Raw genomic sequence first — 17680 nt, 5'->3', positions numbered from 1 at the left:
GCCTTGTGCTTTACTAGCATATAATCAAGTAATACAGTTCCATTATGGACTGCAGGATTGTGAGCCACATTAGAATAGGAAATTAACATAATTGATTATTGGTGAAATGCATTTGAGTCATCATTACTGTTTAAGAGCAGTTGGTGGTCACAATACTCAGCAACTCCAGTTCTGATGCCAGAAGCTTTGTCATAGCAATGGCAAGACTATTCTTACCTAACATGCATGACCTTCTGGATTTGTAGATTTTTTCATAGAATAAGAAGGCTGTCTATCCCCTACTTTCTCTCTTTTAAATAATTTCAGTAAATAATAACTAAAAGGAACTAAAAAATAGTTTTTAAAAAAGCTATCTCCATTTTAAATTTGCTTCATTTGCATGACCATAATTAAACAATATGCAAACATGTTTTACAAGGTCTACAATGTAAGTATAATAATTCAGAATGTAAGAAAAATATAATATAATTAATAATATAATATAATTGTTTGCACAGCACAGCACCACACTATATATGCTTACATAAATTCATACTGCATAGGATAATATCATGAAAAAAACCAAACTGTTGCAAACAATTTAAAAAATAATGAAAGACTATATATTTAATCATGGCCGGATTAACCTGTTTTAGGGCCCTCAGTCAAAATTTTGCTGTTGGGCTTTTGGTACTGTAGGGACCCCTGGGGTCTGGAAACCCTGAGCAGTTGCCTACTCTGGTTGATAATCAAGCCTTGTATATGATAAGATAAAACATAGTTTAACAATTGTAAAAGAGAGGATTATAGAAGAAACAAGATTAAATAAACATCAGCAAGATGCTCAAAGCATCACAATGTGCCTGCTGCATGCTCACAATGACAATGCTAGCATGTCAATGTTTAGGTTACCATTTTAGTTTAGCGTATTAGTATGCTAGCATTTGATAATTAGCACTAAATACAAAGAACAACTGAGGTTGATGGGAATGTCATTAGTTTTGCGGGTCTTTGGTCATAAACCAAAGTATTGGGGGAGCTGAAATTTTGACCCGATGATGGCGCTAGATGAAAGATCAGGAGACCAAATTTTTTATAATATAATATAATATAATATAATATAATATAATATAATATAATATAATATAATTTATAATTCATGGATGTTTGCATAAAATATCTGCATGGCAGGAACCAAAAAATGTCAGCCTCATGGTGGCGCTAGAGGAAAAGTCAGAGGATCACCAAAGTCATTAAGATTCACAACATCACCACATCAAGATTGATATATATTATCTATATATATATACAGTATATCCTATGTGTGTGTGTGTGTGTGTGTGTGTGTGTGTGTGTGTGTGTGTGTGTGTGTGTGTGTGTGCTGATAAAGGGTTTATGTTTAGGGAAGGATGAAGGGGTACAGTAGCCATACTGAAATGAATCCCCATTTAACAGTAATGTTATGGATTGTATGTAGGAACAGAGTAATTCACTCAGTAACCATCTCCTCACATTTCAGAAAATCACATCACACTATGTGTGTGTGTGTGTGTGTGTGTGTGTGTGTGTGTGTGTGTGTGTGCTTGTGTCTAGGTCATTCACTGTCCCACAGGTTGTGGCATGTTGACACATGTTGGGCAGCAACATGTGCCCTGTGTCCTTCTCCTGGAAGTACAATATTTTTAATGTTGAGAGGTCATTAAGCTCTTTAAAATCTGAAATTACAGAGTTGAACTTGTTAAAGTAAATGTTCCCTATTTCATTGAATGTTTTACATTGTAGCCCCCCCCCCCCCCTTCCTCTCTCTCCCCTCCCTCTTTCTCTCTCTCTCCTCCCTCCCTCTCTCTCCTCCTCCCTCCCTCCGTCGCTCTCTCTCTCTCTCTCACTCTCTCTCCCTCTCTCTCTCCCCTCCCCAACATTCCACACATGCGGAGAAGCAACAAGCTACCGAACCAGCAGCAACAGCTAGCAGCCAGCAGCTATCTCTGTCGGGGAGGAGACGTATTAACATGCAAAAGTTTAGAAACACGGATTCCTCGTCCTGAGTAGACACAAGAGCAACGTTTGGTGACACCTGAGGCGGCTATCGAAAACATGGGACATAGCTGGCTTCCGTAATAGCTAGTTATTTGCGTTATTTTGAGCTTCAAATGTGCGAAAAGTCGCTCGGTCTCTCCTCGTCGTTGGAACAAGATGGCAGCAGCATCGTTGCAGGATTTGACTGTGGTGCGGGTCCTCGTTGCTAACCTGTTCCTTGACGCTCTGGGTGATACAATTTACTGGTCTTACTGAAGGTTGGTCGGCTTATCTGTCAAAACTGGCTGTCAAACACGTTTACTGCTTTTAGCTTGTGTTAGTCATTTAAGTATTGTAAGATAGGAAGGACTTCGCTCATAGCTGGCTTGTTTGCTAACTGTAAAGCTAGCCAACTTCAGTTTGTTCCCTTTGGCACACAAGCGCTAGCTGTGAAGGCTAGTTAGTTAACCTAGTGCTAACGACAAATTGTAATTATTTAAGAATATAACAAGAACATGCACTTGTGTGTGTTTTTATTATGAAGAACTTTAGCTATGTGTTTTCCCAAGACGATAACGTTACACTGAGAAGATGTACACAACCATTATTTAGCTGCCTGTCACTTACAATATAAGTTTCAACAGGTGTCTAGGCTGTTGTTGCCCTTCCCCCAAACACACACGCACACACACACAAACACTCGCAGACACACACACACACACACACACGAACCCATACACGACCCCTCCCCTCCCATATGTTAACTGTCACCTAGATTGATCAGTAACAAATTGCGTGTACAGCTGGCATTCTTTCACAACGGTGAAACTCACCACAAACACACATACACACACATACACACACACACACACACACACACATAGATACATGCATACAACTCGGTGTCATGGCTCTCCATTTCAGGCTTGGATCTTGTCACCCTGTGAGATATCAGGCTACCTAGTTTGGCAGTCAGGGGATAGCGCAGGAGGTATCACAGCTGTGTCTGTGCAAGTGTCCGTCAAAGATCTGATGGGTATGGCACCTTGGCAAGCTCACACAGGGTGAATTATTTGCACCATATCAGCCATATGGTGGTGGCCTTTGCTTTATTGCCAGTAATTTCTGTCAGTTGCGTCATCAAGTTATTAACATTTACCAGACCTGCAGTTGTGGGTTGTAAATGTAGTTGAAGCAGTCCACAATAAATAGTTTTTGACAATTCAAACATGTTATATTTGCAATGGCAGAATATTGTTAGTTCTCTAGAAAGCTTTGTTGGTTTAAAGAAAAATTTTAATTACAACCTCCAGTTTGCTGTCTGGAAGTTGTGACAAGCAGAGTACATATGTTTGTTCACTAGTTTGTAGTAGTCGGCTCACTTTTACATTTTAGTAATATTGTTCTAAGTAGAGTGGAATCCATAAGTTTTTCCCAGCCAGATTTTTCCTAGTTGAAAGGAAAGTTTGGTCAGAACAGAGGTTGTTAATCTTTATCAGCAGTGTATCTGATAAAACTCACCAGCCCTACTACTAGTCATGAGAAGCAAAATGTGTTGTATTGTCATCTTGATGGTGAGGCACACCCCTCTGCCTGTCTGAGCCTGTGTGTTAGTAGTCTGAAAGGCCACTGGCTCCCTGCAGGCCTTTCTGGTCGAACTAAACTAAGACAACCAGCTTTGTGTTGTGTGATGTCGCTTTAAAACTGGAATCACCTAAGTCTGAGTGTAAACCCAGGAGCAATCTATGTCTTTAGAAGCGGTGTGGCTTGACAGGCTTGGCACCTGCCTGTTTTCTGCCTGTTATCATGGTGTCATGACTTGTTACAATGGGAGGAATGTTTGACACCCTATCTATGATTTACTTAGGTTCTCAAGTACAGGTCTGAGTTTTGTTGTCACTACAATTCAGCTTTTTTCCCCTTCTTTTGTCTCTCCAACACTTAGAGAAGGTGTGACACTAGTTGTGCCTCACCAATGACTAAAGACTTGATGATTTTGTCCATAGAAGGAGTTCATAGAAGAAAATGACTATTCTATGCTCACAGCGCAGGCCACCTAATTATTTACATACTGTGTGCGTGTTGTTTGTTTGGAGTGTAAATACAGATGTCAGTCAGATATGGGTCACTTTTGAAAGTAGACATAAGCCAGTGGTCTAGAGTAGGCTATAAAATTCAGAACCAGTCATCAAGATTTGCAGTATAAACAAGAAACTTCTTTCTTTAGGCTGGATGTAGATTTAATGACAGCTCTTTTGGTCTTCTAGATGTCACAAAATTTGGAGGTAGAGTCAAATGAAACATGTCTGATTGTATCTGTATAAAATGTCAGTGCTTCATATCAGTTGCTCTGAAGAATTACACAGGCTATGAACGGCAAACAGCAGCCACAACAGCTGTCAGTGTGCTCCTTTGGATTTTCTGCAGCATTTGATAACTGTTGATTTTAATACAGATCAAAATTGGTGGTGTTCATCACATTATGTAACAATAACTGTACTAATATTGTATATATGGTTAGTGGAATAATATTTCAGTGGCGTCCCAGACCCAAAAGTTTATCAATGAATGGGATCAGTAAGCAGTCATTTCATCATTCCAGTCAGCAATATAGGTCTATCTGTAAAATGTCACTTAGATACAGAACACTCATCATGCTTCATGGTGTACAATTTCCCCTGGGGTACTGCTTGGTTTGCAACCCTTCTTTCCGTGAAACTACAGAGTAGCATGCAGGGACAGGCCAGCATCGCAACAGGCTTCCCCCATCTCCTGTTACAGTGGGCTAGTTCCCCTTTCCAGTAAGGGTGACATGATGGCTTAGATGTGTTTTCGCTTTGGCAGCTTTTATGACTGCTTTATTTAGACCACAATCTTGTTTCATGAGATGGTGATGGCGATGGTGCTGTTTTGGTTTTGACCAGTTCACTTCTCTGTGGACAGAATTTTGCTCAATGGAATTTTTGTGTAGTGAAATAGTGCATTGTCTATTCATTAATTCTTCTAAGTTGTCGTAGGTATCCTTTAATAAATGCTACATGTGGCTTGTGTTTTCTTTCTCTCCTCTTTTTAGGTATGGCCTCACAAGTCTTGGTCTACCCATCACACCTGCACTCAGCTCAAACAAGTGCCTTAGGAACCAGCAGCAGTGGTACCAGCAGACACACAGGCAAAGCCCACCACAGTAATAACACCAGCAGAGCCTTTCAGCACCGACCGCCACCCAAGACGTATGTGATCGGAGTCAACTACGGTATTGCCTACCCCAACAACGTTATCCCATCGTCAGCCGGTGCTGATTCAGGAAGACTGCAAAGGGGAGTACAGCTTGAAGAAAGGGAGGAGTGGGCATTGCAGACAGCAGGATTACAGAGTGAGGAGAGCTGGGAGAGACTAGGAGAAGGTCCAACTGGGATCCAGGACCAGGAGTCTCTTTGCCAGAGTAGAGGCCCACAGGAAGTGAGGCTTCGTAGGGACAGTGGTGGAACTCCATCAGGTGGAGGAGGAGGTGGCTTGGACTGTGGGCTCCTGAGGAGGACCTGTATCAGAGCAGAGGAGGAAGAGGGCAGAAACCGAAGAATACAGACGAGAGGGGGATACATTAACCTTCTAGACACAGGTGCCACCCAGATATGTGAAAAGAAGACAGGTGAAGGTGGAGAACAACCACGGGAGAACAACTGCGTTAGAACCATGCAGATAGTGGAGGAGGTATCTGCTCTACCTTCACTTCCTCCCCCTGTGGCCATGTTGCAAACCAGCACCGGGAACAATACAGACACTGTTAGAGTAGGGGGCGGAGGAACACTGCCTGCTCAACACAACAGGGTTGAGCCGGTGACCGGCAATGGAATTGGGGTGGATGGGACCAAAATCAGGCCTAACGGCAGTACAGAGGCAGCGGCAGGAGCTACAGTAACCAGAACTGGATCTGGAGATGGTGACTATCAGTTAGTTCAGCACGAGGTTCTGTGCTCCATGAAGAACAGCTACGAGGTTTTGGAGTTCCTGGGTCGTGGCACCTTTGGTCAGGTGGTGAAGTGCTGGAAGAGGGGGACGAATGAAGTAGTGGCTGTCAAAATACTGAAAAACCACCCATCCTATGCACGCCAGGGACAGATTGAGGTGAGGATTTGTGTGTTTTTGTTGTGTGAATAGAGCAAGTGTATTATTCTCAGTGTTTTTGTTGAAATTGTAAATTAATTGAAAAACCTGCTTAAATGGTTCCCTGTTGCTTGTGACTGGCATATTTTTGAAGTATTTTACCAGCACATGACAACAGAAACAGTGCTTCTATTTAATTACAAGAGATACAGTGTTTCATCTTCCTAGATGCTAAAAATCAATATTAGCTATTTTCAGCTAGTTTTTTTTACACTTGATGAACTGAACTTAACCTGTTATTTCAATGTTTTGTTCTTAACTCCCAGGTGGAGATCCTGGCACGGTTGAGCAATGAGAATGCAGATGAGCACAATGTGGTGCGTGCTCTGGAGTGCTTTCAGCACCGCAGCCACACATGCCTGGTGTTTGAGATGCTGGAGCAAAACCTCTATGACTTCCTTAAACAGAACAAGTTCAGCCCACTGCCGCTTAAAATCATTAGGCCTATTCTGCTGCAGGTAAAGTGACCTCTGTTGCAAACAAACACGGTTATAGCTCACAAAACAAATTCATGTATTTGGCTTAGAGACCCAGAAAGAATCAACAACGTTTTATATATTGAGCATTTTCGACAGCCTGTAATTTAAGATAAAAGTTGGTGAACATGGGTTCTTGTATGGGGCTCAGAATTTTTTAACATAATGCTTTGTTTATGCCTGGCACGCCTAAAGCCAACATTGAGCTGAGAATCACGGAGTGCCACGCTGACGTTTATGTTGTGTTTTGTTTATGTTCAACTTTGAAGGTGGCAACAGCCTTAAAGAAGCTGAAGTCTCTTGGTTTGATTCATGCTGACCTGAAGCCCGAGAACATCATGCTGGTGGACCCCTCCAGGCAGCCCTACAGAGTCAAAGTCATTGACTTTGGCTCAGCCAGCCATGTCTCCAAGGCTGTCTGCTCCACTTACCTGCAGTCCAGATACTACAGGTGAGGAGATTCACATCCAGTCAAATCACTGGATAATCTATAATAACATCTTAATCAAGATCAAAAATGAATAAAACCGATGTTGCTTTGGAATATTTTTTACCCCCTTATATTGAAAGCACTGCAGTGGTTGAAGCTTTAGATGACTGACAGCTGCGTAAGAATGGCCATTTTGGAATACATTGGCATTTTTTACAGCTCAGACATTAAGGCCAGATGATGATTTGGCATTGCATTGACAGTTTGTAGTTGATTTGGTCCCTCCTTCAGCCATTTTGGGTAAGCAATAAGTTACATTATGCCATGTCATGGTCAAGAGGTGAAAGTGAAATATATTGCAATTTTAATACTAGTCAAGTTTGTCATGAGAGAAACCAGAACAAGATGAAAGAAAAAATAAGTCCCACATCTCAAAGAAACTCAGCCAGTTTCAAATGGTACAAAATGTTCAGAAAGCGTACAGTATTTATAGGAAGATCAGATATGTCGTGACATGTCATATGTCATCATGAAACGCCACCACACAGTGAGTTAACTTTGTCCCATGGGTAATGCTTGTTTATGTGTGTGTCCCTGTGTTTCCCACAGGTCTTAACACAGACTTGCTTCAGCTTCATGTGTTTATGCCTGCTCTGTTCTTATGTAATATGAAGTGCCTTGAATTAACCTGCACACTCTCACTGGGAACTCCATGGCTTGCACAGCCACTCTCCTTTGCCTGCCGTCTGTCTCTTTGCCTTGCTCCCTCACACTTTCCTGCACGTATGCATTTTTGGATGTATGCCTGAATGAATGTGTCTGATCTGTGTTCAGCACGTCACGCCCTAAACTCTGCTGCTCTTGCATAACATGCAGAGGAACTAAGATGTTTGTATGAGGAACAGCGTCATGAATATTTGGCATGTCTCTAAGGTTAGGGTAAGAGTGAGAATGTGCTTATGAAACGCAGCCAGGATTGTGGACTTAGATTCAAGACACATCGTTGTGCAAAAGAACATAATTAAGTAATTAAGCTGTAAGCTTAAAAGCTCACATTATGCCATAGATACATTAAACTACTGTATTTACAAAAAACAAAGCAAAAAAACCTCCAACTAATTGTACAAAGTAGAACATCTGTTTAACATCAGAACCTATTCTCTCATTTAATGTTTTTTGTGAATTGTTGATGACTCATTGTGGACTTATCGTATGAAAGTGAGTGGTCGATGACACATTTAATGACGTCCGATCTTGTAAGAGGTGCTACTTCAAAGTTTGTTCCAGAAGTTCTCTTACCACAGGACAGGCTAGCATTTTCATTCACCTACTTTTTACTAGCAAGTTCCAGCAAGTAAGTCGGGTAAACTATTGCAAACTCTTCAAACATTATGCAATCCAAATACTGTTGAGATACTGGGTTTGTCTGCAGCTAATGCACTGCACACACCCACTTCCACTAATCCACTCTGTGCAGTCCTGCTTTTATTGCCTGGAAGGAATACCACACTTTCTCAGTTAGGTCAACTTCTGCTAGTCGTGTATAAATTGGAACACAAAAGTGTATGGACTTTCTGTTCTGAAACTCTTGTAGACCAAAATGTAAAATGGAGAGCCTCTGAGTGCCTAAATACCAGCTGTGCAACTTCTCTATTTTAGCAAAAGCAAGCCACTTCAAGGCGCCCCTCTCTTGAGAGACGAGGGGGAGAGAGGAGCTATAGTTGTTATGTAACATAAAGGCTTTGCTCTGCAGTTGACCTGGTTAAGTGTGTATGAGTGTGTGTTCATGTGTGCTTGTGTGTGTTTTGTCTTTGAGCAGCTTCGGTAACACTGATATCATAGTTGAGTTAAAAAGGGCTGGCACTGAATTTTAGGGAGGTCACTCAGGACACAGAGGGCCAGGGAAGAATGTGGTATGTGAAAACCCGCATTTAGATCCAGGAAAAAACATTCAGACATTCCTGTGTGTGTCTGGGTGTGCTTATATGTGTGCCCCTGTCCATGCAACAGCTGCCAAGGTTGGATATTTCATGTAGGTTACACAATGTACCCTAATAAGCCTCACAACATCTCAATTCAGATGTGATAAAGGGCTTCTCTGAGGAGAGAAAATTGGCGTGTCGAGGTTAGTAACTTCACCTGCTTGAGCCACAAAGCTGTACTGCCCTCAAATCTTGTAACATCTGGCCATGTTTTTGCTGTGGCCACCACCGTTGTGCAACAATTTTTTTTCTCATTCGTTTTTGTTTTGCTCTTGTTTTGCACTTTTTGCCTTTTGACAAATAATGGAAGGGCATTGGGTTAAAAAAAAAGTTATTCAAAGATTACAGACACAGTAACATTCTGGTTTATAATGGTACACCAACACTTCCATTCCTCTGTGTTTTCTCTTTATCTGCCTCCCATCCCACCTCCCTTCCACTGCGTGTTTGTGTGTGTGGGAGTTGGTTTAGCCATGACGACAGCTGGTAATGCATACGCATTTTAAGTTTACTTTGTACAATGTGTGTTGGTAGGTCTATATGTTAACTTGGATAGGTACATTTCTTTGTACACAGAGAAATGTCACTGCACTTTTTCTTTTGTTTGCACTGTACTGTTTTTCTGTATAATCTACATAATTATGCAATGTGAGTCTCAGAGAAGTGTGTATGTCATTTTGTTTGTGCATCAGGTTATCAGGAGAGTGGTTTGCAGGACACAGTGTCTCCTCATCTCCTGTACTCATATTGCATAATGGCTGTACTGTATTGTTACCATAGTGAAGCTGGTAAAAAAGGCCTCACCACAGTGGGTAGGAGGAGGTTTTTTATGGCTCTGGGGTTTTCCCTGGATTTTCCAGAACCATAGGTAGTGGCATTGCCAGAAATGTGGTTTTGGTGCAAAGGATCAGTTTTCAAAATATAAAAAAAAAAATCTAAGTTGTTAATGTTTTCCTGTGCTAGTAAAGATTTGGTTACATTAATATTGTTTGTAAATGTAATAGTAAACATGCCCATATTTTAAATTACGATCAGATGAGAAACACAAAAAAATACTCATTGCCCAACAATCAACAGATTGAGCCTTTGACTCTTAGCATACAACAAACATAAACGGGACATGTGTCATGAATATTATAATGATTAGTATGAATGCTAATTAGGGGTGCGCATATGTCCCACTCAAACAATTCAATGCAAATCTCAATTGAACTCTTTACCATAGTTTTTGTGTCAGTATTGTTCACTTAAACCTGGAGTTTTCAACACAAAATAGGCTCATTTCCTTGTGAATAAAACAACTTATGGTTTCACTCACTACCTTGATTTCCTCAGGTTGACTGCCCCAGCTCGTATATAATTGTGCTCTAATACTCCTGTAGCATGCCTTTTCATGTATGAGGAGCTTGGTTTGTGTTGCCACTGGTATATTTTACAGGATCTGTGCTTTGTTTTATACAGCGCAGTTATTTTGTTGAGATTTCAGGCTATGTCACACACTGAAAATATACTTAAATGTTTTCAGAAGCCGTATAAAGTTTTGAGTTCACACAGAATTTGCTTTGGATCTGTGGTTGGTTCAAATTGGCTTTTTTAAATCTAGTGTTTTGTTTTATATTCTCGTAAATTTTTTCCTTGTATAAATTCTTCTGAAAACAAAGATGCATTCAGCAGTATTTCAAATGAAACAGTTTTTTTCATCAGTTTTGTTTCATCGCCTAAGTCAATTTTACATTGGTCCTGTTAGACCAAAGGAAGGCAAACAAATTGTAGATAGGTTTTGTTCACCTACAGCCATACAGGTGCTACCTTTTGGCTGAGATTTTGCTTAGTCACTTTGATAGTTTATTGTGCTTAATTTGAAAATACTGTGAGGTGGTAATATGAACTTGGCTGATTTTAGAAGCGTAACACTTGTTGATAGAAGGCTCTGGCAGAAGCTATTCAATGCTTGTCATGCTCTAATGTGTTGTTGCCATGGTAGCATGACACAGCAGGGCCTGGTGAGGTGACTGTTCTGTCCTGCGGGGGCTGGTGACGTAAAACTACCTCCCACAATGAAAATGGATCACTGGGCTATGTGAATAATTCAGCTAAACAGATCAGGTGGAAGGAAATGCAGCTATCATCTTAGCATGCTCTCATATTTAGGCAGTTTATGTTGGGCTTCCTATATCTAGGTGTGATTTCTTTGTTGCAGGGGTCTTACCCTGACATCTACTCATATTGCTACAGCGCATGTTGTACACATTTGTCAAAGTATTTGATGTAGATATTCAGATGTTTGTCTTTGCCAAGTTCTGTTTGGAAGGAACAGGAAAGTTGAATCCTTAATAGGCCCTGACAAGTAGCCTTGGGCCTTCCCTCTGAAAAGCATCCGTATGTTGAGCTGAGTTTTGCTGACTGGCTCACACTGTCAGTTTCACTCCACCGTTTCACCAAACAATGCTAGAAGAAGAGGGATTTTGATGCAACTGGGGACTTCTTTTTGGTTTGCCCTTAAATTTTGGAAGGATGTATAACAGTAGAAAAGACAAGTAGCAGTGTTTGCAGATTTATGTTGTCTGTCTCTAGTTTGTTCTGATGGTCAGCTTGACTGGGGAATCCATACCTGCTGCTAGAAAGTATATATAGCACATGGTGAATAATACATTATCACACACAGCAAGCAGTGTTTGTGTAAACATGTCGCTAGATTCCCTGTTCTTGACCTGCATGCTCTTTTTTAATCTACTGAATTAATTAGCCTACTGTGTGTGTTTTTTGTCTCTGCTTAGCTCTAGTGTTTTCTTCTATTTCTGAAATACCACTGCCTTTCCTGCTTCCTGTGTGTGCACACATTTATTTAAGTAATAAATGTAGTGTTGATGCAGTCTCCAGGAAGATAGTTGCAACCAGTGGTATCTAAATAAACTGATGAACTGATGTTGCTCAGAGACACAGTTTAATGTTTGTTAATTAAACTTAACCCAGTGTCATAGTTTTTGTTAGTCAATTTTTTGATTTATTTGTTGCCACCTTCCCTCAGTGGCTCCTGCCATGTGTCCAAGTCCTCCACCCATTTTTCCTGGATCACAGCTGCTTTTTGCATGGAAGTATTATACTGGCCGATAGTTCTGCTAAATGTTTTCTTTTCCGTAAAATCAGAAATCTGTTTATTAGACCTAAAGAGCACCCCTATGAATGGAGACTTTGTGTTGGCGTCTTTTACCAAGAAAGGATTACCATTAACTCTCCCATTTTTATGCAAGCATTTTGAAAATGTAACAGAAAGTAATGATATACCACTTTTATTTGCTTTTCTAGCGGCGTCTTTTGGAGGATCTTTGCTTTCTGTCTGTGAAAGCAAAGATCCTGCTTTCTTACAGTTTGCAGTACAGTTTCGCTTTTCTGCTTGCTCTCGCTTCTGCTTGCATTTTTCTGCTGATATTCTTGTTTTTCTTCTGAATGAAACTACAAGAAGCGGCCTCTAGATATATATAAATCACTGGGACTGTAATTTTTTGTAGATATAGTAGGCTATTTCCATATTTCAACATTTTTATGACCTCGACAGTACTACATGAGCGTGGCCTACCAACAGTACTGGAAACGTGGTACTTAGCTAAAGCTAATTAGCAGCAAGATGCCCCCCTTCTCTGCAGATGACTTCCATAAACTTCTACAGAAGATTGTAGCACTGGAAACAAAAATTCACTGGTTAGAAGTGAATGTGGAAGAGAATGGACTGTATGAGAACAACACCACATGGACTCAAAACAATGGACAAGATCACACTAACACACAGCTAATTAGCACCAACAAGACTACTAAGAAACCGGAGGGCTTCATAATGGGTAATAAATCTACAAGCGGTAGTCTTCCCTGGAACTTTCTTGGTGCAAAGCCTAAGAATAAATCATTTCCTGGGAAAATGGGACGTTGAGTAACTGGCAGAGCCCAGTACCCTGAGATTTGTGATGGGACTGGTTGGCCTGCATTATCATCCGGGCAGAGCGCGTCTTCAAGCCCTATACTCGGTAGGACACAGCTGTGGACAGCTGCAAAAGGGAGAATTAGAAACAAACCTCTCCAACAACCGAGTGTGCTAGTGGAAAACAGATTTGCTTCACTGTTGCAGGACCCTGGATCTCCGTCTGATCTGGATAACCTCATCTTCACACAGCAGGGTAGCGACTGAGAGTAAATCTTAAAGTAAAAGGTTACAGGGAAAGCTAACAACTGGGCCTCAAACTCTGATTGTGGGTGACTGTGCTGTAAAAGATGTAAAAAGCATATGCAGTGAAAACACCCAAAATACTCTGTTCCCAAGGATAGGGTCTCTGACATTACAAAGAATTCTGCATATCGTGGCTGCACATCCAATTGTGAAAACCATCATAGTGCACATAGAGATCAATGATATTGTGAAACAACAGTCTTAAGTATTGAAACAAGACTTTATTGATCTGTTAAACACAGTCAGCTCTGAGGTGTTTGCTGAGGTTTGGCCCTCTACCACCAGTCAGAAGAGGAGTTGAGAGATTAAGCAGACTGTTGGCACTGGACACATGACTCTCAATTGCACCATCCATTCAGTGCATTTTATTGACAATTTCAACTTTTTCTGGGACCGTAGACATCTTTTTAAGGCAGATGGATTTTGCCTTAACAAGTCAGGAGTAAAATTGTTCACCTCTAATTTTACTTCCTACGTCACCCATCTGTTTCCTCTGCCAAGGTCAAGAGATGAGGAATCAAAACAGGAGGAAGACATAACACAGCATGGTAGAAACCTTGAAGGAGAGCCACCTCAGTCCCTGCCTGAAGAGAGCTTTAAACATGAGTTATCAGAGCAAAGAGGAGTCTCCACTCCCCCTCACCAACCACCACCTGAATCAGCCCCCCCCCCCCCCCCCCCCCCCCCCCGAACCTCAACCAGGTCACCCTCCTCTCCAATCACCCCCCCTTCTTTCCCCTCCTCTTGGGAGTTCACTGAGCAGATGAAAGAGTCGGTCACTGCTGGGACCAAACTTACCCCTCGTCCTGCTCCCATTTTCTTTCCCCTAAACCCCCTTGGCGTCTACCTCCACCAGACACAATCATCATCACAGCTACACAGTCCAACCCACCCCACCCCCTTCATGATGAAATCAGAATCGCACTCTGTCTGAGTCTCTGCCTGATAATAGTGTAGCACGTCCAGCTGTCTCTGTACAAAATATAGCAAGCTCTAACTGATATCTGCTGGGTCCAGGCTGCAAAGCTGATGGCACTCATGACTCTTTCTGGGACATGCCAGGGCCCAGTGTGCTGGTAGCTTCCTCAATTCCTGTCTTGATAGGTAATAGAAAGAGAATGGTGAATCTGTTAAGAAACAGGAAACATTCAACTGGTTCTGCAATTTATCAAATTTAGCATCCATTCCTTGCTTGTTACAAAAATTTGGGCAGATAATGCTTTTAACACACTAAAGTAGCGTTATTGACATCAGGTTTTTGGCAGGAAAATTATTTAATTTTTAATTAATTTATTGTCAAGCACAAACTGAAACTTGGTTAGACCAAGATAACAGTACAGCTGTTCTTATCGAGTCAACCCCTCCCAACTACAGTTCGATGAGTGAAGCCAGAGTGCAAAAGAAAGGAGGTGGAGTTGCCATTTTGTTTCATGATTCTCTCCAATGCAAGCAGATATCTTATGGAAATTTTGCTTCCTTTGAATATGTGGGCCTTTAGTTGAATTCCTCTTCTCGAGCTATGTTCCTAAATATCTGCAGGCCACCTAAATACCGTGCAACCTTTTTTGATGACTTTGCTGAATTGCTGTCTATAATCAGTATTGATTTTGACTGTGTAGTTATTGTTGGTGATTTTAACATCCATGTTGACAACTCCCAGGACAGAGGGACTAAAGAATTGTGTTGTGTTCGTGATAACTATGGACTGACTCGGCATGTGAAGGAGCCCACACACAACAGGGGGCACACTCTGGACTTGATCATCTCCAAGGGTCTGAACATTGCTAAAGCTGTGGTGACTGATGCTCTGCTCTCTCTGATCATTCCTGTTTTCTTTGAGAATGCAATCTATGTACATACAAATGTTCAAACAGAGGTAATCACAAAATGGTTTTTCACTGAAAACACCACACTAAGGTGAAGGTTGTCTCTGGTAAGAAAAGATCTCCATGGAGAAATGCCACGAATAGAATAGAATAGAAAAAAGAGTGTCAAAAAGCTGAACGCAGGTGGTGAAAAACAAACCAGGTTTATTATGACATCTATAAAGAGAGACTTGGCATTTATAATTTGGAACTGAGAAATGCAAGGTGGTCCTTCTTCTCTGACATTATCGCTAAAAACAATAATAATGCACGTGTCTTGTTTGCTACTGTCGACAGGCTAACACACTCTCTTGGGTCAGTAGCCTCTGAACTTCTATCCACCAGGGCCTGCAATGGATTTGCCTCCTCCTTCTTCACTGACAAAACTCAGAAAAGTAGACCATGATCTTCTGCAGCAGCAGAGTCACAGCACAGAGTAGTGGGGTGTGACATCTGTCCTCCCTACTTCTCTCTGCTGTAAACACACGTAGCTGTTAGCGAGCAGCTTCTCTCATGTCTCCTCAGGTCAAGGTACTTGTTTCCAACAGAAACAAGCAAGACATGGGAACTTGGCTTTGGTCTTGACAAGTTGTAGCATTTATTCACTGACAAATAGCCTAAACTGTACACACACTGCAGTGTTCACAGCTATACTACTAACTTCATACCCTCTGCTCCAGGTGCTTCAGCCTCACGGTCACACTCTCTCTCTCTCTCAACTGCACACTTGCTATGTATTGAGCTGTTCCTTAAAGGAGCTGCGCCACAGTTTAGAAAACATCTTAAAATACTTTTTTTTTTTTTTAAATTCCCTGATGCTTAGGCCCGGTGGGCCACTGGGCTTGCAATACACTGGCGGAAACCCTGATTCAATTAGTATGAGACAATTTTATCCAATCAACCATAAAAACCTGGAGTACATTATGCATCTGAAATCCTCCTCCTGTTACCTTGATATTCTGCCAACAAGCTTTTTCAAAAATGTTTCTAATTGCTCAGATCTTCTACAAATTGGCAACATGTTTCTTCTCTCAGGTTTCTTCCTGCAGGCCCTGAAAACTGCTGTCATCAAGCTGCTCTTAAAAAAGAACAATTTAGATACCTAACTAATGAACAATTATAAGCCCATATCAAACCTCCCGTTTTTATGTAAAATCATTGAAAAAGCTGTTTTTTCAACAAACTTGGCACCAAATAACTGTTTTGATGTCTTCCAGTCAGGATTTCAACCAAGCCACAGCACTGTTCTCGTTAAGGTCTTCAGTGACATCCACTTAAACACAGAGAGTGGTAGAATTTCAGTGTTAGTATTACTGGATCACAGTGCTGTATTCAACACAGTCGACAATATATTACTAGACCGACTGGAAAACTGGGTGGGACTTTCTGGCACAGTACTAAATTGGTTTGAATCCTACTTAAAGGACAGGGACTACTTTGTAAGTTGATAACACATCTGAGCAGACAAAAATCACATGCGGAGTTCCCCAAGGCTCCATAATGGGGCCAATTCTGTTCAACATCTACATGGTTCCACAGACTTAGATTATGGAAAACAACAAAATATGTTACCATAATTTTGCAGACGACACACAGAGTTACATAACTATATCACCAGCAGACTATGGTCCAATACAAGCTTTGAATAAGTGCATTGAACAAATCAGTGATTGGATTTGTCAGAATTTTCTTCAATTAAACAAAGATAAAACTGAAGTTGTTTTTGGAGCCAAGGAAGAACGATTAAAAGTCAGCACTCGGCTTCAATCGGCCAGAAATCTTGGTGTAGTCATGGACTCAGACCTGAATTTCAACATCCCCATTAAAACAATTACAAAGTCAGCCTACTGTCATCTCAAGAATATATCAAGAATTAAAGGATTGATGTCACAGCGGAATTTGGAAAAAACTTGTCCATATATTTATCTTCAGTAGACTCCACTACTGTAATGGTGTCTTTACAGGTCTCTCTAGAAAATCGATTAGACAGCTGCAGCTGATTCAGAGCACTGCTGCTCGAGTCCTCACTAAGACCAAAAAAAGTGGATCATATCACTTTGTGGTCTTTACACTGGCTTCCTGTCTGTCACAGAATTGATTTCAAAATACTACTGTTGGTTTATAAAGAACTGAATGGTTTAGGGCCAAAATACATTTCTGATCTGCTGCTACGTTATGAACCATCCAGACCTCTCAGGTCATCTGGGACAGGTCTGCTTTCTGTCTCCAGAGTCAAAACAAACATGGAGAAGCAGCATTCAGTTTTTATGCTCCACGTATCTGAACAACAACCCAGAAAACTGCGGGTCTCCTGCAACTCTGTCTCTTTTAAATCAAGATTGAAGACTTTTCTGTTTGCAGCTGCCTTTTATTAAATCAAATAATTATTCATTTCTAACACTGCACTGTAACTAACTAACAGACTGTTCTTGTATTTTATCTGTCTTATCCACTTTGAGCTTGTTTTTATTTTCTATTCTCTTAGCTCTTTAATGACTGTTTTTAACTGTATTTAAATGTACTTTTATAGTGTTTTTCTTTTTCTTGAT

General features: G+C 41.0%; 1 protein-coding gene across 2 annotated transcripts in view; it reads left to right on the top strand.

Moving 5' to 3' along the window:
* Positions 1 to 1874: 1874 nt before the first annotated feature.
* LOC121896978 (homeodomain-interacting protein kinase 3-like) overlaps positions 1875 to 17680 on the top strand; it is a 39155-nt gene continuing 23349 nt past the window's right edge. For both annotated transcript variants that reach the window (XM_042411146.1, XM_042411145.1), the window contains exons 1-4: positions 1875 to 2273; positions 5069 to 6120; positions 6426 to 6617; positions 6905 to 7086. In XM_042411146.1, the coding sequence (XP_042267080.1) occupies positions 5071 to 6120; positions 6426 to 6617; positions 6905 to 7086 (1424 nt within the window). In that variant the 5' untranslated portion in view covers positions 1875 to 2273; positions 5069 to 5070. The remainder of the gene's footprint in view (positions 2274 to 5068; positions 6121 to 6425; positions 6618 to 6904; positions 7087 to 17680) is intronic.

The sequence above is a fragment of the Thunnus maccoyii genome, chromosome 5, assembly GCF_910596095.1.
Source record: "Thunnus maccoyii chromosome 5, fThuMac1.1, whole genome shotgun sequence".
In the NCBI taxonomy this organism is placed as follows: domain Eukaryota; kingdom Metazoa; phylum Chordata; class Actinopteri; order Scombriformes; family Scombridae; genus Thunnus; species Thunnus maccoyii.
The sequence above is the reverse complement of the archived record's forward strand: the minus strand, read 5'-3'. Positions and strand labels throughout refer to the sequence as shown.